Below are 25,953 nucleotides of genomic sequence, written 5' to 3' on the forward strand. Positions count from 1 at the left end.
AATTGGGGGAGGAGGATTGCATCTTGCTACGGCCCTGGCGTGGGTTTGCAGGCAGGCTGCACACTGGTTCCCTTCTTGAGTATACGCATGGAGTTGTGCCTCGATCTTGCACAACTCAGCCAGGTGAGAGGGGAGCCGGTTTCACTCCGTTACTGGAATTCTATCAATCCTATTGTATCTGATTCTGCACATGGAGCGCTGTCTTTGTTCTCTTTTACTCCTGCAACAGTTTTGGGTGGGAAATGTGCAGGGTGGAGGACTGTGATGAACAGCTGAGGGAAAGCATTGCATTCTGGAACCTTTGGTACTGTGTACAACTGGTCAACCAGGAAGTACAGCCACAAAATACAGAACGAAGACCCCTAAAACAAATGGATTTTGTGGGTTTCAAAACTGGGTTAGACAGGTAAGTAATGCTATATGCTTCTGCAGCAGGTTTATTTTTTTTTTACCTCTACCTGGAATACCCCTCTAACAAAAGATCAATCACTTTTTCTGTTGATAATACAATGCTGTTTATTTTAATAAAAGAACAAGATTTTCTCTATCTCTATCATTACCTAAATGTCTTATACGATCTGATACTTGTGCATATTATGAGATAAACAGATGTCTGCATTTGACAATGTAACATACAATATAATAAAAAAATATGTTACAATTATTATGTTCTGTAGATCATGTTGCTATGATAGAAAACTTTAGGTTTCTGGTTTTACATTGAGAACTTCCTTTTGTGTTGATAAATGTCATTGTTCTAGATTCTTCTGTTGTAGAAACATTAATATAAATGCTTGTACAGACCATCAGATTGCAGTCAATAATTACACTACCATTAATGCTTGAATAGCTCTTGCAGCTACTATGAATGATGCTCTGCCCAGCATCAGGACCATTTGCGAGCACGGTCTCTTGTATTCTAAACAATGGATTTTGTTGAATATTTTTAATTGCAGAGCAATTCAGCTCTCGCTGTTTCAAGAGATAAACTAATTGTCCATTGAGGTGGTCTGGTCCTTCACAAACAATTTCAGAAATCTGAGTTATATCTCTGTTTTCTTTGATCCAGTTAAGAAAAAGAGAAAATGAACAGTCACACCACCACTGGTTTTTATGCAGAATTACTGATACCACATTAACCAATTGATCAAATATATCCTCTGGGAGGACTCTTAGTTGGTTGTGATGAAGACTAATAACTTGTAGACTAGTCATATTCTTAAAAATGTTTCTCTGAATAAATTTAAGATAGTTGTTGTCAAGATAAAGGTGGGTCAAAGTCTCAAGACTTTCAAAAGCATCATCTTCCAAACTTTCAATTTTGTTATAAGACAAAACTAATATTTCTAACTTCTTTAAGTTTGAAAAAATACCTTTTGGAATGGTTTTTAGTTGATTTCCACCTAGTAACAAGTTAACTAAGTTTTGAAGTCCATCAAAAATCCCAGCAGAGAGAGAAGTAATTTGGTTTCCTTCTAAGGCAAGCCATGTAAGATTATGAAGTTTTGAAAAAATAGGATTTTTAAACTCCTTAATAGCATTTTTAACAAGACTGAGCTTTTTCAAGGATGTCAAACTTTCAAAGGTATGCATATATAGTGAACTTATCCTGTTTCCATCCAGGGATAGCTCAGTAAGGTGGGTTAGCTCCTTAAAGCTTGATGGTAGTATTTGTGTTATGTTGTTGTTGTTTAGTTTGAGAACCCTGAGATTTTGCAGTTTACTAAAAGAACTTGATTGTATTTTGTAAATTTCATTAGAACCAAGGTTCAGCTCACGAAGATTCTTCAAATGGCTAAATAATTCAGAGCAGAATTGTGAGATGTTGTTTCCTTGTAATTCAAGCACTTCTACATTTGTTGTGTGTTCAAAGAGGTAACATGGCATATCTGTGATTGAATTGTGTGTGAGAATGAGCTTCTGAAGTTCTGTGAGTTCATCAAATGTTCCAGGTTCTATTATAGGCAATGGGTTGGCAGATACTTCCAAGTCGGTGAGGTGAGATAGTCCATGAAATGCATTCTGTTGGATAGATTGAATATCATTGTTGACAAAGAGTAATTTTTTTAAGCCACTGTAATGTGTAAAGGATGCATTTTTCAAAACTGATATTGATGTATCAAAAAACATGAGGTCAGTGACATTGGGCGGAATGTCCAATGGGATTTGTATAATTTGTACTTGTGAATTTATATTTGGACTGGAACAGAAAACTTGGACTCCATTAAAACAATTACACATTGAAGGACAACTTTGTGCAAGCCATGAACTGATAAAAATGAATTCACAGATGATGATGCTTCTCTCCAGCATACCCATTCCCTTAAAAAACATATAAAAAACAGTTTAATGAACTGTAAAATCCCCAAACACACAGCAATACTTTATTTATCCTGCTTATGTAGATACTTGGTCAATACAAATGTAAGTGTGAAGTCATATAGTAACTAAGCTTTGCATCACCTAAGTACCAATTGAGTACCTTATTGACTAACTAAAGTATTCAGATCACATCATTTTACTAAGGAAAGTACAAGGGACTGCATATAATAAAGCCAATGTGTAAGTACATATTTCTTTTCTTTTGATACACATAACCAGTTAATAAAGCTAAATATTACCACAGTCTAGAACAGATTCCCAACCTGGGTGCCGTGGCACACTGGGGTTCCGGGAGAACCCGTCAGGGGTGCCGCGGATCCCGGTGGGAATTGTGACACTGTCACTTTAATATCCCTAGTAGCTGCTGCCTATGTTAAAGGCCGTGCAGCTTCTAGGGATATATCGATCAGTTTGATGTTCCACCTGCTCACACAAGTGAGCAATCCCATAAGCCGCAGGCACTTAATGCCAACAGCCTATGGGACTCCGGGATGTGACCTTTTCGGCCAGTGTGATAATGTGATGTCATCACGCCTGCGGTAGGTTCCGTCCCCGCAGCTCGCAAGTTGGAGCCCGAAGAGGAAGGAGAGCTGCTCCCTGCAGCCACACAATCCGTTTTTTTTTATTGGTGCAAAGCAGGTGGGGGCACAGCATGGGGGACATTATTACTAGGGGCAGAGCAGGCAGGGGGCATTTATACTGAGGGGGAGAGCATGGGGGACATTATTACCAGGGGTACAGCAAGCAGGGGGGCATTTATAGTGAGAGGGACAGCATGAGGGACATTATTACCATGGGCAGAGCAGGGAGGGGGGCATTTATACTGAGGGGAAAGCATGGGGAAATTATTATGCTGAAAGGCACACTGGGGGTATATTATTACTAGAAGGCTAGAAGAGGGAGACAGGGAAGCAAGTTGCTAGAAAGGTGCGGAGCCTAAGATGTCTGTCTTGCAGGTTCTGAAGAGATGAATTGTAGCTATAGGAAGAAATCGTCACAGTGGTCTGGACCGGATGGAGAGAAAAAGGGAAAGCAACGTCTCGGATCAATATTATGGCCTTCTAATCAGTTGTTACTAATGCATGTTTGTGTCTATATTAGTGGTGCCAGTTCCAGCCTGAGCACATGTCTAATAAACTGGACTGAGATCATCATAGATAACTATGATGCTTTCAGTTCAGATCTCTAGACCCCTGGTCCAACGAGGACTTGCATCTATATGCGTATTATAGGCAGAACATCTCCATGTGTTATAACCTGCATTCAAAACAATTAATAAATAATACAATATCTTAAAGCTGTAAGGGTGACTGCAATTTACCCAAATATCACACACGCTAGTGGAGTTGCTTAACAGAGTTCTTACACTGGAGAGCGGAGTCACCAATGATTTTTCTCTTATACTCATGTCTAAGTATTTCATGTATAAACAGTCAATTGAGTGCACTTTTCATAAAGAAGCTTTTAAGTAGTATTCTTTATCATCTATCTGTCTATCACTCTAGTTAAATCATTTGCTAATGCTGCTGCATGTTTGTGTTTATACTGCAGAGTATTTAGCTTTATATCATATCGACTATCCAATACCAACCATCTCCACTGCATCATTCCAGTAAGGTATAGATAGGAGCAGACAAAATGATATCCAAGCTACATTTTCTAATGTAAAATAAACTCCAATACATGCATTGTCATCTACAAAGTATCACATAAGAAAGATAGAAATTAAAATCTATTTTTTAAATTATAATAAGGAAAACATTGACACATTATAATAGATAATGGAAATGGTCATACCATTTTGATGGTGCTTTTTGTAGTATCCGTTTGATTAGTTGATCACCTAGGCAATGAATAAGCCCGAAGGCTGAAACTTGTTAGGAACATCTATGACAGGATCTGAACAAGCAGTTTTACATTGGGTGGAGTGACAGCTCTAGAAATGCTGCTTCCTTATCATCAATTCAAAACAACAATTGAAATTTTGCTTGGATTCCTAATAGACTGGTCAGAGGTATTCACCACAAGTTTTATCTTTGTATAACCCTAGTGTCAAAAAAATTCCACTTACAATGCAGGAACTGATGAGTTGCCTTTTCCAATGTTATCCTCCTTTTCCCGCACAATCTATAAATAACAAGAAACTCTGTTCACCCAGGAAAAACACTATGGGGGATATTTACTAACAAATCTAAAAACACTATTTTGTCAAAGATGTTTTGGCATAATTTCCAATCTAATGTGTTTAGTCAAATTTATGTAAATTGTCTAATAGCATAGTAAATGTGTCTTAAAAATAATGGTCTTTTAATTAGTCTTTAAATTCACCTGGTTCGGAGCAGACGTAGTGATGTGCCAATATATGCGACTTTTTAAAAAATTGAGCAGTTAATAAATTTAGCTAAAAAAGAATTCTGGCGCTTTTTCGATCTAATAAACAACTAAAAATCTATTTCAAAAAGTTGCATCTAATTTGCATAGTCTTGTCTAAAAAAGCTTCATAAATTCATATGAGATTTATTTTGAGAGCAAACTAGATATATTAGACTAAAAACAGGCGCAATTAGTTTGATAAATGTCCCCCTATGTTTCATCAACTTATACTAAATATTTTTAAAACATTTATTACATCAAATCTAAATAATTCTGACAACAAACTTTTAGGGGTTTTTCAGTCATCTATGTCTGCCATGTATGCCAGGAAAAGCTCCCAGCGATGTAAGGCAAAAAAAAAAAAATTATAAAAAAATATATATATATATATATATATATATATATATATATATATATATATAGAGCAGTATGTTGTGTTTTTTCTTATATATTGTCTTATGGAACATCATAGTTTACTATGCTACTCTATACTTGTAATACTTTCCCAACAGAGGATATAAAAGCACTCTTTAAGCCTACAGTAGTTGAGTTGATAGAGCCCCATGGATATGGTTGGCTCCTTGTAGTACAGTACCTTGTAGTGGCAGACAGCTTAGAAAGACTCACGTTACTCACAGTTTTGCACTAAAATGCCCTATCACAGGGTGAAGAGTGGTGAGGTTCATGGTGTGGAAGTCAAATTGCACTCAAGCTGGAAGCCCACTTAGAGTTCAGTAGATGCAAAGGAGCCCTTGTTCACCTTATCACTTCTGGCTTGTTTAGTAGCATATCCCTTTCTTGGACGTTGATAAGCATAAAATACCCTTATTGGAGGTGGATATGTAGTCCCGTCTGTTCAGACTAGAAAGAGCTTGTGGGTGTTACACAATGCCACAAGGATTGTACTTTGAATCACCCAGGCTTACTAGACTTATGCTTACTTTTTTAAGTTTTGCACTGACAGAGCCAAGTCTAAGTATCTGCATTGAATCTACTGCCACACAACAACATATACTACAACAGCAGAAGAACTGGTACTGGCATACTGCACCTATATCCATTCATGTACCTGAATAGCTGCTGGACTACCTCAACCACAAGTTCCCAGGTACAACTTTACCTTTTGTACTTTATAAATACAGTATATTTCGTCAAAAATGCACACTGTGATGTCACTGCACAGTAATGTATTTATAAATATGCCAGAGAACACAGACAATGTGCACAGTTAACTCCAAGCACAGTAAATGCATTTGTAAGTTGATTGTTGACCCCTCATAGAGATTAGCCATTTTGTTTGTGTCAGTCCTATTTCTATTAGTAGGCCTTAATATGGGATGTGGATGGCCAAACCCTTAGAACAGGGATCAGGACTCTTTGGCCATTCAGCTGTTGCAAAACTACACTTCCCATAATGCCTGAACAGCCACATTTTTTGATTATTGTAATTTAGCAACTTCTGGAGGGCCACAGGTTCCCCACAAGTATGGGCTGAACAGGAGTTATGCTTATGGAGTTTAGCAGTTTATGGCTGGTAATAGTAGTTCTGTTATGTTTATTACAGCTTATATTTCACACGTAAGCACTAATTAAAGATATAATATACATATAATATAAATTATTATGAATGGAAATGATATTATAATGATATTACATTTCAGAAATAATGACACTAAATTCTCTGGAAAAAATAATATTATAATATTAAAATATTATAATTTTGTGGTATGATGATTATATTTGCACTTATGTACAAAGATCTTTAAAGGGGTTTTCCAGGAAAAATTGATTTTTGGTATTAGGAAAGGGTTAACCAAGGTTAACCCTTTTCTAATATACTTCCCTAACATTACTTGTCAGCTCTAGGAGATCCCCCAGCTGGTCACGTGAGTTGCCTGCTCCTGAGCTTCTGACTTCCTGTCACATCCCAGACCAGAAACACAGTGGTTCCGGTTCGGTGACGTCACTCCTGTGCCTGCATCTGTCCTCTGATATAGCTGGAAGCTGCTGAGTCCTGTGTGTGGAGAGGGGGAGGGACTCAGGTGTTGATGCTTTCTGATTGGCTCTCGGCAGCAGCACAGACATCCACAGTGTCTCTCCATCCCCAGAGTTAATCACAGTCTGCTGCTTTCCTTCCAGAGCAGGAGCAGTGAGAGGAGGGAGATGCTGTGTGTCTGTGCTGCTGCCGATCTGATAGCTCTCTCTGTCACAACACAGAGCTCATCTCCACCCCGTCCTAAGCCACCCCTCCCCCCTCCACACACAGGACTCATGGGATGTCAGTGTGAACTTCCCTATAGATAGAGCTGCTGCTGGTGTCCTCCTATGTCTGTGTGGAGAGGAGAGGTCGGGACAGGGGTGGAGAGGAGCTCTGTGTGGCAGAACACTGGTATGGTCTATGTTCCTCCAGCTTCTCCAGCCTCTGCCTGTGAAGCAATGGTAAGTGTCAGGATTACCAAGCTCACTGACCAGGGCTCACATCCTGTCACAGTTTGATTTTTTATTTTCCAGTGATGGCTTGTGCTAAATATTATAGTGATTGTATTTCCTCTGCAAAGAAGAAACACTGAGGTATTACAGAAACATGATGAATTTTCAAAGAAAATAAAACTCCACTGACAATACCTATTGACTCTATACCAAACTGCCCTGGATATCTGTATACATGTATTACCTAACCAAGTCTATAAATAAATAATAAAACCAAATCTATTTGCAATAATGATAATAATAATAATAATAATAATAATAATAATATTATTATTATTATTATTATTATTATTATTATTGTTATTATTATTAGATTTGGTTTTATTATTTATTTATAGACTTGGTAAGGTAATACATGTATACAGATATCCAGGGCAGTTTTAGAAGGTATACAGTCAATAGGTATTGTCAGTGCAGCTTTATTTTCTTTGAAAATTCTTCTTATTTGTATAATACCTCAGTGTTTCTTGTTTGCAGAGGAAATACAATCACCATAATGCTTAGCACAAGCCATCATTGGAAAAATAAGGGCCCAATAACACAGAGTAAGAACGGCAGAATTGTCCTCCGCAGAATGCCACCAGCCTCCGTGTCATAATGACGCTCTATGGGAGGTGCGCCCTACATTTCTTGGCGCTGAAGAATAAACATGTTCATTCTTCAGCGCGGGGAGAGGAGCGGCGCGCGCCTCCCATAGAGCATCATTATGACACGGAGGCTGGCGTCATTCTGCGGCGGACAATTCCGCCGTTCTTACTCTGTGTTTACGGGCCCTAAGACGGGGGAAAAAAAATAAAATCAAACTCTGTCACCAGACCCGAACCCTTCAATGAGCACAGTAATCCTGATACTTACCATTGCACCATAGGCAGAAGCTGTGGAAGCAGGAGGAAAATAGTCCCAAAAAATAGATCTAATTCTATGCCTAGGCCAGGTTCACATTATGTAAAAACAACGGTCACATTTTATAACAACTACGACCATTGTTATGAAATACGGACGTTCTTTTTACATAGTGTGAACCTGGCCTGAGGCTGCAGCACTTGTGGTATTTGATTAGCTTGTTATACACTGCAATTCCAACTCTGGCCACTGGGTGTGCTGCATATGTAAACAGACAGAGCAGCTTGTAAACAAACAATACAAGATATAAAAAGAGCTTTTTCATCTCAAGAGAAGCTGATAGAGAAGAAAAATGTATATGGGGAGGTTTGTCTTGACTTAGGCAATAATGCTAGATGATTTTTGAAAAAACATAAAAATCCTGGAAAACCTCTTTAACCCTTTGAGGACCAGGCCCAAAATGACCCAGTGGACCGCGCAAATTTTGATCTTAGTGTTTCCGTTTTTCCCTCCTCCCCTTCTAACAGCTCTAGCACTCTCAGTTTTCTATCTACAGGCCATGTAAGGGCTTATTTGTTACAGGAATAGTTGTACTGTGTAATGGCGTCTTTCATTTTACCATAACATGTATGATGGAATCCCAAATATATTATTTATGAAGATATAAATTGGTGAAATCGCAAAAAAGAATGCAATATGGTAACGTTTGGGGGGTTCCTGTGTCTACGTAATGCACTATATGGTAACAGCGACATGATACAATTATTCTATAGGTCAGTCTGAACACAACCATATGCAGGTAACACAGATTCTCTAATGTTATATATATATTTTTTAAATGAAATCCTTTTTTTTGGCAATTAATTATAAATAAAATGGGACTATTGTGACGCTTATAACGTTTTTATTTTTTCACCTACGGGGCTGTATGGGGTGTCATTTTTTCCGCCATGATCTCTAGTTTTTATTAATACCATATTTGTGAAGATCAGACGTTTTGATCATATTTTATTAATTTTTTTATATATATAATGTAACATAAAATCGGTAATCCGCCCACTTTTTTCCCTCTTTTCGTGTACGCCTTTTACCATTCGCAATGACGCTTGTTATATTTTAATAGATCGGACAATTACGCACGCTACGGTATATTATATGTTTATCTATTTATTTATTTTTATATGTTTTATTTATATAATGGGAAAGGGGGGTGATTTCAACTTTTATTGGGGGAGGGGTTTTGGGGTTGTGTGCTAGTGTTTTTAACTTTTTTTTTTTTTACACATTTGAAGTCCCTTTGGGGGACTTGTACATAGATTAGTCTGATTTCTACACTGATGAATGCTATGCCATAGACATAGCATTGATCAGTGTTATCGGCGATCTGCTCATTGAGCCTGCCTGTGCAGGCTTAGAGTAGCAGATCGCCGATCAGACCGCATGGAGGCAGGTGAGAGACCTCGTGCAGTCCGTTTTACCGATCAGGACCCCCGCAGTCACACTGCGGGGGTCCCGATCGGTAAGTGACAGGGGACTCCCCCTGTCACTTTCACTTAAAAGCCGCGGTCGCGCCGCGATCGCGGCGTTTAAGGGGTCAATGACACGCGGCAGCGCGATCGCTGCAGCGTGTCATTACCGGTGAGGTCCCGGCTGCTGATTGCAGCCGGCCCCCACCTGCTATGAAGCGCGCTCCGCTCCGGAGCACGCTTCATAGCGGGAGAAACACTCAGGGCGTACAGTTACGCCCTAGGTCGTCTGGGGACAGACTTCCATGGCGTAACTATACGCCCTGGGTCGTCTAGGGGTTAAGCAATGATAGCTTTAAGGCCCTATTACACCAGTTGATTATTGGTCATATTCTATGGGCCACTCACAACTCCCCGCACACCACCACCCCTCCTCCCCTCCTCCCCCCTTGCCGCCAAAGTGTGTAATAGCACTGACAACGAACGGGGAAGGAGGAGCATGCTAACACTGAACTGACAGGTTGGTGCTTGCTTGCTCCTTTAATATCGGCCCATGTAATAGGGCCTTTATTCCTCACTTTTGTATTTATACCGTGGTAATGGCACTGTGTGGGGAGAGTGAAGTTACTGAGGTTCTGTCCCCCCCCTTCTCCTCCACCTCCTGTATCTCCTCTGCTGTCTGGTTAATATTGCCCGAGAAATAACCTCATCCTCTTATATATGAAAGGATTTGTCCTGCAGGGTGCTCCTCACTTCTCTGCAACATATCTTGGGAATGGGAAAAGTGGTATGGAAGAGAAAGTGTGGAAGGGTAGCTGCCATTGGAAGAGAAGATGAGGGGGCCAATCAGGCTCGGACTGGACCACCGGGGGGCTCGCCCCCCTTTGAAGGGCCCTGTGCTGGAGGTGGGCCTTCTGTTAAGCCTCTCCCTATAATCGTGAGATCAAGGGGCCCTCAGCTGCCTTCCATGGTCCTCTAGTGAGAAAAGAAAGGCAGCAGGGCCCCTTCTTTCACTCCCCTACTGTAAAGTCATGCCCCCCCCCCTCCCCCTGCACTGTAAGTGGTATGGTCCGGTCCTAATCTGCTCCCGGATTGGCTCTCTTCCTGCCTGTCACTAGAGGCTCCCTCTGTCCTCACTGTAAACAAACCCTCCCATGTGGCAGCAGGAAGAGGCAGAAAGCTGCACAGAAAAGCAGTAGCAGCCCCCTCCATCCCCCCTTCAGTCATGTCTCCCCCCTCCTGCTGCTGTGTGTGCTGTCGGTGCCGCGGAGAAGGGGGAGAGGCTGCAGGCTGCACAGAAGAAGGTGAAGATGGAGACTAGTGGAGGCCTGGAGCTTCCTGCATATAGTCAGTGTGAGTTTCTGTATATTTGTGTATCCTTGTCATCTGTGTGTGTGTGTGTGTAGTGTGGCTATCTCTGTGTGTCTTTGTAGTGTGGCTATCTGTATGTCTGTGTAGTGTGGCTATCTGTGTGTGTGTGGTTATCTGTGTGTGTCTTTGTAGTGTGGCTATCTGTATGTCTAGTGTGGCTATCTGTGTGTGTGTGTGTGTGTGTTTTTGTAGTGTGGCATTCTGTATGTCTGTAGTGTGGTTGTGTGTGTGTGTGTGTGTGTGTGTGTAGTGTGGCTATCTGTGTGTGTGTAGTGTGGCTATCGGTCTGTCTAATGTGGTTATCTGTGTGTGTAGTGTGGCTATCTGTTTATGTGTAGTGTGGCTATCTGTGTGTGTAGTGTGGCTGTGTGTGTCTGTGTAGTGTGGCTATGTGTGTGTCTGTGTAGTGTGGCTATGTGTGTGTCTGTATAGTGTGGCTATCTGTGTAATGTGTGTGTGTCTGTGTAGTGTGGCTATGTGTGTGTGTAGTGTGGCTATGTGTGTGTGTGTGTGTGTGTGTGCAGTGTGGCTATATGTGTGTGTGTGTGTGTGTGTGTGTGTCTGTGTAGTGTGGCTATCTGTGTGTGTAGTGTGGCTATATGTGTGTCTGTGTAGTGTTGCTATCTGTGTGTGTGTGTAGTGTGGCTATATATGTGTGTGTGGTGTGGCTATCTGTGTGTAGTGTGGCTATATGTGTGTGTGTCTGTGTAGTGTGGCTATCTGTGTGTGTGTCTGTGTAATGTGTGTAGTGTGTGTGTAGTGTGTCCGTTTAGTGTGGCTATCTGTGTGTCTGTGTAGTGTGGCTATGTGTGTGTGTGTGTGTGTGTGTAGTGTGGCTATGTGTGTGTGTGTAGTGTGGCTATGTGTGTGTGTGTAGTGTGGCTATCTGTGTGTGTGTCTGTGTGGTGTGGCTATCTGTGTGTGTGTAGTGTGGCTATATGTGTGTATGTGTAGTGTGGCTATCTGTGTGTGTAGTGTGGCTATCTGTGTGTGTAGTGTGGCTGTGTGTGTAGTGTGGCTATGTGTGTGTGTGTGTGTGTGTGTAGTGTGGCTGTGTGTGCGTAGTGTGGCTATCTGTGTGTGTGTCTGTGTAGTGGGGCTATCTGTGTGTGTGTAGTGTGGCTATCTGTGTGTGTGTGTAGTGTGGCTATCTGTGTGTATGTGTGTGTGCATGTGCACATCTATTATGTATATAGTGTATATTATATAATGTAGTTCTATGGATGTTTATAGAGAGACAGAAATGGCCGGCTCTCTAGAAGTTTTCTATAGATGTTATTATAGAAATATGCAGTGTGCATGTAGACTGTACAGATAAGCGTATAGACTATATGTAGTAAAACATAGATGAGAGATAGTGTATATACTCTCTATATACTTCTATGTAGGGTCTACCTGCACTCTGCATACATTTATAATAAACTAAAAAACTTCAATGCTCGCTTGCTCCTTGTTCCCCGTTCACTGCCGGCGCTATTACACGTGTCAGCAGCAAGCGGGTGAGTGCGAGGGGGGGGGGGGGTGCTGCCCGGGTGATTGCTTGATGATCGTCCGGGCAGCCCATAGCAGATAGCAGCGGTCTGCTGCTGCCCTGCTGGCGGCAGCAGGTTACTGCTATATTTGTCATTTGTCTTTCAACATGATGAAAGACGAACAACACCAACGATCAGGTGACATGGTTCATGTCGGCTGATCGTTGTCTTCTATTACACAAGACAATTATCGTCCGTAACAGCCAATATTGGACAAATACGACTGATAATCGTTTCGTGCAATAGGGCCTTAAGAGCCGGGTAGTGCCCTTGAAGTGTGTGTGTCTGTGTGTGTATGATTAGATGTATGTATGTATGTAAGGTATGTATCTGTGTGTGTAGTATGGCTGTGTGTGTCTGTGTAGTGTGGCTATGTGTGTGTCTGTGTAGTGTGGCTATCTGTGTGTGTGTGTCTGTGTAATGTGTGTGTGTGTGTGTGTGTGTGTGTGTGTGTGTGTGTAGTGTGTCTGTTTAGTGTGGCTATCTGTGTGTCTGTGTAGTGTGGCTATGTGTGTGTGTGTGCAGTGTGGCTATATGTGTGTGTGTGTGTGTGTGTTTGTGTGTGCAGTGTGGCTATCTGTGTGTGTCTGTGTAGTGTGGCTATCTGTGTGTGTGTAGTGTGGCTATATGTGTGTGTAGTGTGGCTATATGTGTGTGTGGTGTGGCTATCTGTTTGTGTAGTGTGGCTGTGTGTGTAGTGTGGCTATATGTGTGTGTGTGTCTGTGTAGTGCGGCTCTCTGTGTGTGTAGTGTGGCTATCTGTGTGTGTGTGTAGTGTGGCTATATGTGTGTGTGGTGTGGCTATCTGTGTGTGTAGTGTGGCTATGTGTGTGTCTGTGTAGTGTGGCTATCTGTGAGTGTGTGTGTCTGTGTAATGTGTGTGTGTGTAGTGTGTCTGTTTAGTGTGGCTATCTGTGTGTCTGTGTAGTGTGGCTGTGTGTGTGTGTGTGTGTAGTGTGGCTATATGTGTGTGTGTTTTTGTGTCCAGTGTGGCTATCTGTGTGTCTGTGTAGTGTGGCTATCTGTGTGTGTAGTGTGGCTATATGTGTGTCTGTGTCGTGTGGCTATCTGTGTGTGTGTGTAGTGTGGCTATATGTGTGTGGTGTGGCTATCTGTGTGTGTAGTGTGGCTGTGTGTGTAGTGTGGCTATATGTGTGTGTGTGTCTGTGTAGTGTGGCTCTCTGTGTGTGTAGTGTGGCTATCTGTGTGTGTTTAGTGTGGCTATCTGTGTGTGTTTAGTGTGGCTATCTGTGTGTGTGTAGTGTGGCTATATGTGTGTGGTGTGGCTATCTGTGTGTGTAGTGTGGCTGTGTGTGTAGTGTGGCTATATGTGTGTGTATTGTGGCTGTGTGTGTCTGTGTAGTGTAGCTATGTGTGTGTATGTAGTGTGGCTATGTGTGTGTCTGTGTAGTGTGGCTATCTGTGTAATGTGTGTGTGTGTCTGTGTGGCTATGTGTGTGTGTAGTGTGGCTATTTGTGTGTGTGTGTAGTGTGGCTATATGTGTGTGTGTGTGTCTGTGTAGTGTGGCTATCTGTGTTAGTAGTGTGGCTATATGTTTGTCTGTGTAGTGTTGCTATCTGTGTGTGTGTAGTGTGGCTATTAATGTGTGTGTGGTGTGGCTATCTGTGTGTAGTGTGGTTGTGTGTGTAGTGTGGCTATATGTGTGTGTGTCTGTGTAGTGTGGCTATCTGTGTGTGTGTGTCTGTGTAATGTGTGTAGTGTGTGTGTAGTGTGTCCGTTTAGTGTGGCTATCTGTGTGTCTGTGTAGTGTGGCTATCTGTGTGTGTGTAGTGTGGCTATCTGTGTGTGTGTCTGTGTAGTGTGGCTATCTGTGTGTGTGTCTGTGTAGTGTGGCTATCTGTGTGTGTGTAGTGTGGCTATATGTGTGTCTGTGTAGTGTGGCTATCTGTGTGTGTGTAGTGTGGCTATGTGTGTGTGTGGTGTGGCTATCTGTGTGTGTAGTGTGGCTGTGTGTGTAGTGTGGCTATGTGTGTGTGTGTAGTGTGGCTGTGTGTGTGTAGTGTGGCTATCTGTGTGTGTGTCTGTGTAGTGTGGCTATCTGTGTGTGTGTAGTGTGGCTATCTGTGTGTGTGTAGTGTGGCTATCTGTGTGTATGTGTGTGTGCGTGTGAACATCTATTATGTATATAGTGTATATTATATAATGTAGTTCTATGGATGTTTATAGAGAGACAGAAATGGCCGGCTCTCTAGAAGTTTTCTATAGATGTTATTATAGAAATATGCAGTGTGCATGTAGACTGTACAGATAAGCGTATAGACTGTATGTAGTAAAACATAGATGAGAGATAGTGTATATACTCTCTATATACTTCTATGTAGGGTCTACCTGCACTCTGCATACATTTATAATAAACTAAAAAACTTCAATGCTCGCTTGCTCCTTGTTCCCCGTTCACTGCCGGCGCTATTACATGTGTCAGCAGCAAGCGAGTGAGTGCGAGGGGGGGTGCTGCCCGGGTGATTGCTTGATGATCGTCCGGGCAGCCCATAGCAGATAGCAGCGGTCTGCTGCTGCCCTGCTGGCGGCAGCAGATTACTGCTATATTTGTCATTTGTCTTTCAACATGATGAAAGACGAACGACTGCAACGATCAGGTGACATGGTTCATGTCGGCTGATCGTTGTCTTCTAATACACAAGACAATTATCGTCCGTAACAGCAAATATCGGACAAATACGGCTGATAATCGTTTCGTGCAATAGGGCCTTAAGAGCCGGGTAGTGCCCTTGAAGTGTGTGTCTGTGTGTGTATGATTAGATGTATGTATGTATGTAAGGTGTGTATCTGTGTGTGTAGTGTGGCTGTGTGTGTCTGTGTAGTGTGGCTATGTGTGTGTCTGTGTAGTGTGGCTATCTGTGTGTGTGTGTGTGTGTGTGTCTGTGTGTCTGTGTAATGTGTGTGTGTGTGTAGTGTGTCTGTTTAGTGTGGCTATCTGTGTGTCTGTGTAGTGTGGCTATGTGTGTGTGTGTGTGTGTGTGTGTGTAGTGTGGCTATATAAGTGTGTGTGTGTGTGTGTAGTGTGGCTATATAAGTGTGTGTTTGTGTGTGCAGTGTGGCTATCTGTGTGTGTCTGTGTAGTGTGGCTGTGTGTGTGTAGTGTGGCTATCTGTGTGTGTGTGTGTGTGTGTGTAGTGTGGCTATCTGTGTGTGTGTAGTGTGGCTATATGTGTGTGTGTCTGTGTAGTGTGGCTCTCTGTGTGTGTAGTGTGGCTATCTGTGTGTTTAGTGTGGCTATATGTGTGTGTGGTGTGGCTATCTGTGTGTGTAGTGTGGCTATGTGTGTGTCTGTGTAGTGTGGCTATCTGTGTGTGTGTGTGTCTGTCTGTCTGTGTAATGTGTGTGTGTGTAGTGTGTCTGTTTAGTGTGGCTATCTGTGTGTCTGTGTAGTGTGGCTATGTGTGTGTGTGTGTGTGTGTGGTGTGGCTATATGTGTGTGTGTCTGTGTAGTGTGGCTATCTGTGTGTGTGTGTAGTGTGGCTATATGTGTATCTGTGTAGTGTGGCTATCTGTGTGTGTGTAGTGTGGCTATGTGTGTGTGTGGTGTGGCTATCTGTGTGTGTAGTGTGGCTATGTGTGTGTAGTGTGGCTGTGTGTGTGTAGTGTGGCTATCTGTGTGTGTGTAGTGTGGCTATCTGTGTGTATGTGTGTGTGCGTGTGCACATCTATTATGTATATAGTCAATGAATAAAGGATAAAAGGAGGCACTCACCAGCAGTGTATTCAGACCATCCGGCTTTTATTGCTGTGCGCAGGGGGAGCGGGGGAGACAAGGTGGGTGACCGCAGTTTCTCGGCTTAGTGCCGCTTTGACGAACCCTCATGTGACTGGTACGTCACTTCCTTTTATGTGTGCAACTTTATCAAACAATGTGAGTGACAAACAAACAAACATCCATTAAAATAAAGTACAAATTACACTGGCTAGCATATTCGGATATAGGGATTCATGCAATATTCACATCACTACGAGTATTAAGACCCAGGGCGCCAAGCGCATCATATTTAATAATAAGTTCAGTTTCTTTTTGAAGGAGCAACCGCTTTCTATCACCCCCACCTTTTGGGGGAGGGACAATACATAACCCAGCAAAATGTAACTGTGAGGAATCCCCATCATGTTCCTGCTGAATATGTCTGATCATGCGGGGGCTACCTTTCCCTGTCTGCACTGATCTGACATGCTCTGAGAATCTCCTCCACATGGGGCGGATGGTCTTCCCTATATAATATTTGCCACAGTTACAAATCAAAGCATATACCACATACTGGCTTTTGCATGTCATAAAATCATTAACCACATGTTCATGGCCACCTAATTTAATGTATCTACCATTATTTAATGATCTACAGTAGTGGCAATGGCCACACTTAAAATTACCCTTAGCTGACCTGGATGTAAGCCATGACCCTTCTTTTTGTGGATTCTGTTTGTCAAGTCTCCCATGGACTAGTAGATCTTTAATGTTCTGAGTGCGTCTAAATGTCACTGTGGGACGCTCAGCAATGTGTCCTCTTAGGTGTTCGTCCTGTTCTACAATGTGCCAGTTTTTGTAAATAGCGTTCCTAATGGTTCTCTCCAGGGGTGAATAATCAAATGTGAATACCACTCTTTTTTTATCTGCCTTGTGTTTTTTATTTACATGTATATTACGCTGTTTTGTTGTTGTGAGCAATTGGAGTCTGTTCACACTTGACGCCCTCTGGAGGCTCTCGCTAATTAGTTGTTGGGGATATCCTCTTTTTCTCAGTCGGTGGCTCAATTCCTCTGCCTGTTTAGTGAATAAAATTTCATTGTTATTTATGTGTCTCAATCTGATAAATTGACTGTATGGTAACGCTCTCTTAGTGTGGTGTGGATGGTAGCTAGAGTAATTAAGCAGTGAATTGACAGCCGTCTTTTTTCTATAGCATGATGTGGTAAGTGTGCCGCTGCTAATGTCCAGGTGTACATCTAAGAAGTCCAGCTCCAGTCCCCCATACACAGATGTATAAAACATGTTGAAATTATTATCATTCATGTATCCCACAAACTCCAGGAACCTTTCTTCCCCTCCCGACCACACAATGACAATATCATCTATGTATCTTAAATATAGATGTATAAAGCAAGAAAATCTGTTGGTTACTGAAAATACCTTTTCACTTTCCATATATGCCAAAAATATATTGGCTAGCGTTGGGGCTGGGTTATGTATTGTCCCTCCCCCAAAAGGTGGGGGTGATAGAAAGCGGTTGCTCCTTCAAAAAGAAACTGAACTTATTATTAAATATGATGCGCTTGGGGCCCTGGGTCTTAATACTCGTAGTGATGTGAATATTGCATGAATCCCTATATCCGAATATGCTAGCCAGTGTAATTTGTACTTTATTTTAATGGATGTTTGTTTGTTTGTCACTCACATTGTTTGATAAAGTTGCACACATAAAAGGAAGTGACGTACCAGTCACATGAGGGTTCGTCAAAGCGGCACTAAGCCGAGAAACTGCGGTCACCCACCTTGTCTCCCCCGCTCCCCCTGCGCACAGCAATAAAAGCCGGATGGTCTGAATACACTGCTGGTGAGTGCCTCCTTTTATCCTTTATTCATTGTTCATACAGCATGTTTATTTCGGATTGAGCACCACCACATACCGGACCCAGCCTGAGATAGTGCCATCTAGTGGAGAGCCAGGCAGTGCCATCACTTTTTTCTTTCTTGTTGGATTATGTATATAGTGTATATTATATAATGTAGTTCTATGGATGTTTATAGAGAGACAGAAATGGCCGGCTCTCTAGAAGTTTTCTATAGATGTTATTATAGAAATATGCAGTGTGCATGTAGACTGTACAGATAAGCGTATAGACTATATGTAGTAAAACATAGATGAGAGATAGTGTATATACTCTCTATATACTTCTATGTAGGGTCTACCTGCACTCTGCATACATTTAGAATAAACTAAAAAACTTCAATGCTCGCTTGCTCCTTGTTCCCCGTTCACTGCCGGCGCTATTACACGTGTCAGCAGCAAGCGAATGAGTGCGAGGGGGGGGGGTGCTGCCCGAGTGATTGCTTGATGATCGTCCGGGCAGCCCATAGCGGATAGCAGCGGTCTGCTGCTGCCCTGCTTCCGGCAGCAGATTACTGCTATATTTGTCATTTGTCTTTCAACATGATGAAAGACGAACAACACCAACGATCAGGTGACATGGTTCATGTCGGCTGATCGTTGTCTTCTATTGCACAAGACAATTATCGTCCTTAACAGCCAATATCGGACAAATACGGCTGATAATCGTTTCGTGCAATAGGGCCTTAAGAGCCGGGTAGTGCCCTTGAAGTGTGTGTCTGTGTGTGTATGATTAAATGTATGTATGTATGTATGTATGTAAGGTGTGTATCTGTGTGTGTAGTGTGGCTGTGTGTGTCTGTGTAGTGTGGCTATGTGTGTGTCTGTGTAGTGTGGCTATCTGTGTGTGTGTAGTGTGTCTGTGTAATTTGTGTGTGTGTGTGTAGTGTGTCTGGCTATCTGTGTGTCTGTGTAGTGTGGCTATGTGTGTGTGTGTGTGTGTGTGTAGTGTGGCTATATGTGTGTGTGTGTGTGTGTGTGTGTTTGTGTGTGCAGTGTGGCTATCTGTGTGTGTCTGTGTAGTGTGGCTATCTGTGTGTGTGTGTAGTGTGGCTATCTGTGGTTGTGTAGTGTGGCTATCTGTGTGTGTGTGTGTAGTGTGGCTATATGTGTGTGTGATGTGGCTATCTGTGTGTGTGAAGTGTGGCTGTGTGTGTAGTGTGGCTATATGTGTGTGTGTCTGTGTAGTGTGGCTCTCTGTGTGTGTAGTGTGGCTATCTGTGTCTGTGTAGTGTGGCTATATGTGTGTGTATGTGGTGTGGCTATCTGTGTGTAGTGTGGCTGTGTGTGTAGTGTGGCTATATGTGTGTGTGTCTGTGTAGTGTGGCTATCTGTGTGTGTGTGTCTGTGTAATGTGTGTAGTGTGTGTGTAATGTGGCTGTTTAGTGTGGCTATCTGTGTGTCTGTGTAGTGTGGCTATGTGTGTGTGTGTGTAGTGTGGCTATGTGTATGTGTGTGTGTAGTGTGGCTATATGTGTGTCTGTGTAGTGTGGCTATCTGTGTTTGTGGTGTGGCTATCTGTGTGTGTAGTGTGGCTGTGTGTGTAGTGTGGCTATATGTGTGTGTGTCTGTGTAGTGTGGCTATCTGTGTGTGTGTGTGTAGTGTGTATGTGTGTTTGTGTAGTGTGTCTGTTTAGTGTGGCAGTGTGTGTAGTGTGGCTATTTGTGTGTGTGTAGTATGGCTATCTGTGTGTGTAGTGTGGCTATCTGTGTGTGTATTGTGGCTATCTGTGTGTGTGGTGTGGCTATCTGTGTGTGTGTGTAGTGTGGCTATATGTGTGTGTGTCTGTGTAGTGTGGCTATATGTGTGTGTCTGTGTAGTGTGGCTATATGTGTGTGTCTGTGTAATGTGGCTATCTGTGTGTGTGTGTGTGTGTAGTGTGGCTATTTGTGTGTGTGTGTCTGTGTAGTGTGGCTATATGTGTTTGTCTGTGTAGTGTGGCTATATGTGTGTGTCTGTGTAATGTTGGTGTGTGTGTGTAGTGTGGCTATCTGTGTGTGTGTGTCTGTGTAGTGTGGCTATATGTGTGTGTCTGTGTAGTGTGGCTATCTGTGTGTGTGTGTGTGTGTGTAGTGTGGCTATCTGTGTGTGTATGTGTGTGTGTGTGTGCACATCTATTATGTATATAGTGTATATTATATAATGTAGTTCTATGAATGTTTATAGAGAGAAGTTTTCTATAGATGTTATTATAGAAATATGCAGTGTGCATGTAGACTGTACAGATAAGCGTATAGACTGTATGTAGTAAAACATAGATGAGAGATAGTGTATATACTCTCTATATACTTCTATGTAGGGTCTACCTGCACTCTGCATAAATTTATAATAAACTAAAAAACTTTAATGCTCGCTTGCTCCTTTTTCCCCGTTCACTGCCGCCACTGTTACACGTGTCAGCAGCAAGCGGGTGAGTGCGGGGGGGGGGGGGCGGTGCTGCCCGGGTGATTGCTTGATGATCGTCCGGGCAGCCCATAGCGGATAGCAGCGGTCTGCTGCTGCCCTGCTGCCGGCAGCAGATTACTGCTATATTTGTCATTTGTCTTTCAACATGATGAAAAACGAACGACTGCAACGATCAGGTGACATGGTTCATGTCGGCTGATTGTTGTCTTCTATTACACAAGACAATTATCGTCCGTAACAGCCAATATCGGACAAATACGGCTGATAATCGTTTCGTGCAATAGGGCCTTAAGAGCCGGGTAGTGCACTTGAAGTGTGTGTCTGTGTGTGTATGATTAGATGTATGTATGTAAGGTGTGTATCTGTGTGTGTAGTGTGTGTATGATTAGATGTATGTATGTAAGGTGTGTGTATCTGTGTGTATCTCAGTATTGGTGCATGTGTACAATGTTAGATTATTCCTTAACCCGAATTAGATTTATGTAAACAAAAATAGTACATTGTACTAACATGAAAGGTTTGTCATCGGTTATGTACAGTATATGTATGTAGGGTGGGCCCCTAGAATCAATTTCCCTGGTGGGCCCAGGGACCCCAGTCCGACACTGGGGCCAGTGCTTCTATTTGTGGGTTAGAGTAGGAGGGGGAACAATGTAAGGTGGGCAGAGGGGTGGGAATGGAAACAGGACTGCACTGTAGTGTTGGTTTACTATTGGCGAAGTATTTATTGCTGCACCGTAGTATTGTTTGGTCACTGAAGCAGACGTATTGATTGTTGCACTCTGGAGCATTTGTTATTGGCAGCAAAGTATTTATGCTGTACTGTAGCATTGGTTTACAGATGGTGAAAAAGTATTTACTGATGCACTGTTGGGTTAGTTTGTCACTGGCCTTACCACTGGTGATAAAGTATTTATTGCTGCACTATGGTGTTTGGTTGATTTGTCATTTATGGAGAATTATTTATTACTGACCTGTGGCACTGTATTGTCACTGGTGAAGTACTTTGAGCTGCACTGCAGTGTTGGTTTGCTGGGGAATGATTTATACAGTTTACTACTATAGATGAAGCAAGCAAAAGATTACAATAAGCCATTATCTGAAATGGACAATGCAGATCATCAGAATTTTCACAGATTGCAGGCTTTATCTCTATTTCACTTCCTTTCTCCTACACAGGGCATGTGGTGTGCCCCTTCTTGACTTCCTGTGCTCTTTCTATGTTACTAAAGATGGCGTACAGGCAGTCGAAAGCAGATTGCAGGGTAGGAGAAACCTAGGGACAAAGATTTTAGGGCTGTTTTTATGGCGTAAGGAGTCATTTCTGGTAAATTAACCCTTTAAGGACATGGCCCATTTTCGTTTTTACGTTTTCGGTTTTTCCTCCTTGTGTTTAAAAGGTTATAGCACTTGCATTTTTCCACCTAGAAACCCACATGACCCCTTATTTTTTGCGTCACTAATTGTACTTTGCAATTACAGGCTGAATTTTTGCATAAAGTACACTGCGAAACCAGAAAAAAATTCAAAGTGTGGTGAAATTGAAAAAAAAAATGCATTTCTTTTATTTGGGGGAAATGTGTTTTTACGCCATTCGCCCTGGGGTAAAACTGACTTGTTATGCATGTTCCTCAAGTCGTTACGATTAAAACGATATATAACATGTATAACTTATATTGTATCGGATGGCCTGTAAAAAATTCAAACCGTTGTTAACCAATATACGTTCCTTAAAATCGCTCCATTCCCAGGCTTATAGCGCTTTTATCCTTTGGTCTATGGGGCTGTGCGAGGTGTCATTTTTTGCGCCATGATGTGATCTTTCTATCGGTACCTTGATTGCCCATTTACGTCTTTTTGATCGCTTTTTATTAAATTTTTTCTGGATTTGATGCGACCAAAAATGCGCAATTTTGCACTTTGGGATTTTTTTGCGCTGACGCCGTTTACCGTACGAGATCAGGAATGTGATTAATTAATAGTTCGGGCGATTACGCACGCGGCGATAGCAAACATGTTTATTTATTTATTTATTTGTTTACTTTTATTTAAAACCTGGGAAAAGGGGGGTGATTCAGACTTTTATTAGGGGAGGGGGCTTTTTACTATTAACAACACTTTATTTATTTTTTTTACACATATACTAGAAGCCCCCCTGGGGGACTTCTAGTATATACACTTGGATCTCTCATTGAGATCTCTGCAGCATAGATATGCTGCAGAGATCCATGAGATCGGCACTCGTTTGCTTTCGGCTGCTGCAGCCGAAAACGAACGAGTGCCGAGCCGAGGACGGCGCCATCTTGGACGCGTCCCCGGCTGGCATCAGTAACGGAGATCACCAGGGAAACGTTGCCTCCGGTAATCGGAGGCAGCTGTCAACTTTGACAGCTGCCTCCGATTAGCTAATTAGCGGGCACGGCGATCAGACCGTGCCCGCTAATAGCAGCGGTCCCGGGCTGCACGCGGCACCCGGGATCGCGGCACTTCAAAGCGGGGCCGCCGCGCGGCCCCGCTTTGAAGTGCAAGTGAGGACATAGGACGTACCGGTACGTCCTATGTCCTTAAGAGGTTTATGTGGTCATCCCCCCAATTTTTTATTTTTTTTTTTAAACGACTGGTGTCAATAAGTTATATTACTTAGTAATTTACTTTTTAAAAATCTCAAGTCTTCCAGTACTTATTAGCTGCTGGATGTCCTGCATGAAGTGATGTATTCTATCCAGTCTAACATAGTGCTCTCTGCTGCCACCTATGTTAATGACAGGAACTCTCCACAGCAAGAGAGGTTTTCTATGGAAATATGCTTCTGCTTTGGCCAGTTCCTGTCACGGATAGAGGAGTAAATGACTAAGTGCACAGGAACAGTACTGTGGAAGTTAAGAGACATACTTTCATCCTTTGCATTTCTTGCCCAATAGGGGGCTATCAGCAGGTTAGATTTGTTCAACCTGCTGATAGTTCCCCTTTAACAGACTACAACAGTCTAATGATAATAATCTGTAAAGGATATTAACCCCTTAAAGACTAGGCCTGTTTTGACCTTAATGACCGTGACCCATTTTAAAAAAAAACTGATGGGTCTCTTTTTGTGATAATAGCTCTGTGATGCTTTTATCTATCCAAGTGATTCTGGTGCAGGTACTAAGTCACGATCACCAGATAAAAACAAAACTAAGCCCACTTGCTGTTACCAGTATGCATTTGTGAGGGAAACTCACAAATGAGAGATGAGCTGTAATTGGTTGCTGTGGACAGTTTACACCGCTGAAGACTATACACTTTGTAAAAACCAGACATGATACCTTAGCAAGCCAGGAGAAAGTTATAGAAAGTGGAAAGGTAATGCTTTTTCACTTCCCCAGATAATCCTTTTAATGTTATTATATTGTATACTAGAAAATGTACCCGGCGCTGCCCGGGTATAAAGTGTCAGTGTGTTAATTAGATTTGTTCTCAGGTGAAATTAGTGTATACCTGTAGTGCATAGTTGGAGGGGTTCTGTATACCCACAATGTATAGTTTTTAGGGGTCTCGCATATCTGTAGTGCATAGTTGGGGGGGCTGTATACCTATAGTGTATAGTTGAGGGAGGTCCTGTATACCTGCAGTGTACAGTTTGTGAAGGTCCTGTATACCTGTACTGTATAGTTCGGGGGTCCTGTATACCTGTAGTATATAGTTGGTGCTGTATACCTGTAATGTATAGTTGGTGGAGGTCTTGTATACCTGTAATTTATAGTTTGAGGGTCCTGGATACCTGTAGTGTATAATTGGTGGAGGTGTTGTATACCTGTAGTATATAGTTCGGGTGGTCCTGTATACCTGTAGTAAATAGTTTGAGGGTCCTGTATAACTATAGTATAGAGTTGGTGGGGGTCCTGTATACCTGTAGTGTATAGTTTGTGGTCCGATATACCTGTAGTATATAGCTGGTGGAGTTCCTGTATACCTGTAGTATATTTGGGGTCCTGTATACTTGTAGTATAGAGTTGGTGAAGGTGCTGTATTCCTGTATTATAGAGTTGGTGTAGGTCCTGTATACCTGTAGTGTATGGTTTTGAAGTCCTGTATACCTGTAGTGTATAGTTTGGGGTCCTATATACCTGTAGTATATAGTTGGTGGAGTTCCTGTATACCTGAAGTATATAGTTGGTGGAGGTCCTGTATACCTGTAGTATATAGTTTTGGGGTCCTGTATACCTGTAGTGTAAAGTTTGGGGTCCTGTATACCTGTAGTATATAGTTTTGTGGAGGTCCCGTGCACTTGTAGTGTATAGTTTTGGGGTCCTGTATACCTGTAGTGTCCTATATACCTGCAGGGTTGTATTTACCGGTATGGCAGTGTTATTCAGTCACAGTGTGTCGGTATTGGTCATGTCTGGTATGGGGGTGTTATCCAGTCACAGTATGGCGGTATTGGTCAGGTCTGGTGTGGCGGTGTTATCCAGTCACGGTATGGTGGTATTGGTCAGGTCTGGTATAGCGGTGTTATCCAGTCACAGTATGGCAGTATTGGTCAGGTCTGATATGATGGTGTTATCCAGTCACAGTATGGTGGTATTGGTCAGGACTGGTGTGGCGGAGTTACCCAGTCACAGTTTGCCGGTATTGGTCAGGTCTGGTATGGCAGTGTTATCCAGTCACAGTATGGCGGTATTGGTCAGGTCTGGTATGACAGTGTTATCCAGTCACAGTATGGCGGTATTGGTCAGGTCTGGTATGACAGTGTTATCCAGCACAGTATAGCGGTATTGGTCAGGTCTGGTGTGGCGGTGTTCTCAATTCGGCGGTATTGGTCAGGGTTGGCAGTGTTATCCAGTCACAGTATGGCGGTATTGGTCAGGTCTGGTATGACAGTGTTATCCAGCACAGTATGGAGGTATTGGTCAGGTCTGGTGTAGCAGTGTTACCCAGTCACAGTTTGGTATACCTGTTGTGCCCTGTATATACATGTACTGTATGGATGGAGTAGGGGGTCCTGTATATACATGTACTGTATGGATGGAGTAGGGGGCCCTGTATATACATGTCCTGTATAGATGGAGTAGGGGGTCCTGTATATACATGTACTGTATAGATGGAGTAGGGGGCCCTGTATATACATGTCCTGTATAGATGGAGTAGGGGGTCCTGTATATACATGTACTGTATGGATGGAGTAGGGGGCCCTGTATATACATGTAATGTGTAGTTGGAGTAGGGGGTCCTGTATATACATGTACTGTATGGATGGAGTAGGGGGTCCTGTATATACATGTACTGTTTAGATGGAGTAGGGGGTCTACCAGTTATTTCTGTGTATGTTGTGAGGCAGCTTCCCTAGCAACCATTGCTCCCTGTGAAAATGAAAGCAGTAATCCTATTGGTTGCTAAGGCTCCAACTGCTGTGTCTGCTGCAGCTAATTATATCTCCTGTGTTTGCAGTGAGGAGATTTTCCCATTCATCTCT

At 42.5% G+C, this 25,953-nt stretch overlaps 1 protein-coding gene across 1 annotated transcript; it reads right to left on the reverse strand.

The window, feature by feature from the left end:
• Nucleotides 1-503: 503 nt before the first annotated feature.
• CPN2 (carboxypeptidase N subunit 2) lies at nt 504-24,470 on the reverse strand. The gene is made up of 4 exons (XM_069973786.1): nt 24,454-24,470; nt 4,454-4,509; nt 4,180-4,225; nt 504-2,322 (listed from the first exon to the last, which is right to left on the reverse strand). Exons 3-4 carry the CDS (start codon nt 4,180-4,182, stop codon nt 679-681), a joined length of 1,647 nt encoding a protein of 548 aa, XP_069829887.1. The 5' UTR covers nt 4,183-4,225; nt 4,454-4,509; nt 24,454-24,470; the 3' UTR covers nt 504-678.
• Nucleotides 24,471-25,953: the final 1,483 nt, after the last annotated feature.

This window comes from Dendropsophus ebraccatus, chromosome 6, assembly GCF_027789765.1.
Source record: "Dendropsophus ebraccatus isolate aDenEbr1 chromosome 6, aDenEbr1.pat, whole genome shotgun sequence".
Lineage (NCBI taxonomy): Eukaryota > Metazoa > Chordata > Amphibia > Anura > Hylidae > Dendropsophus > Dendropsophus ebraccatus.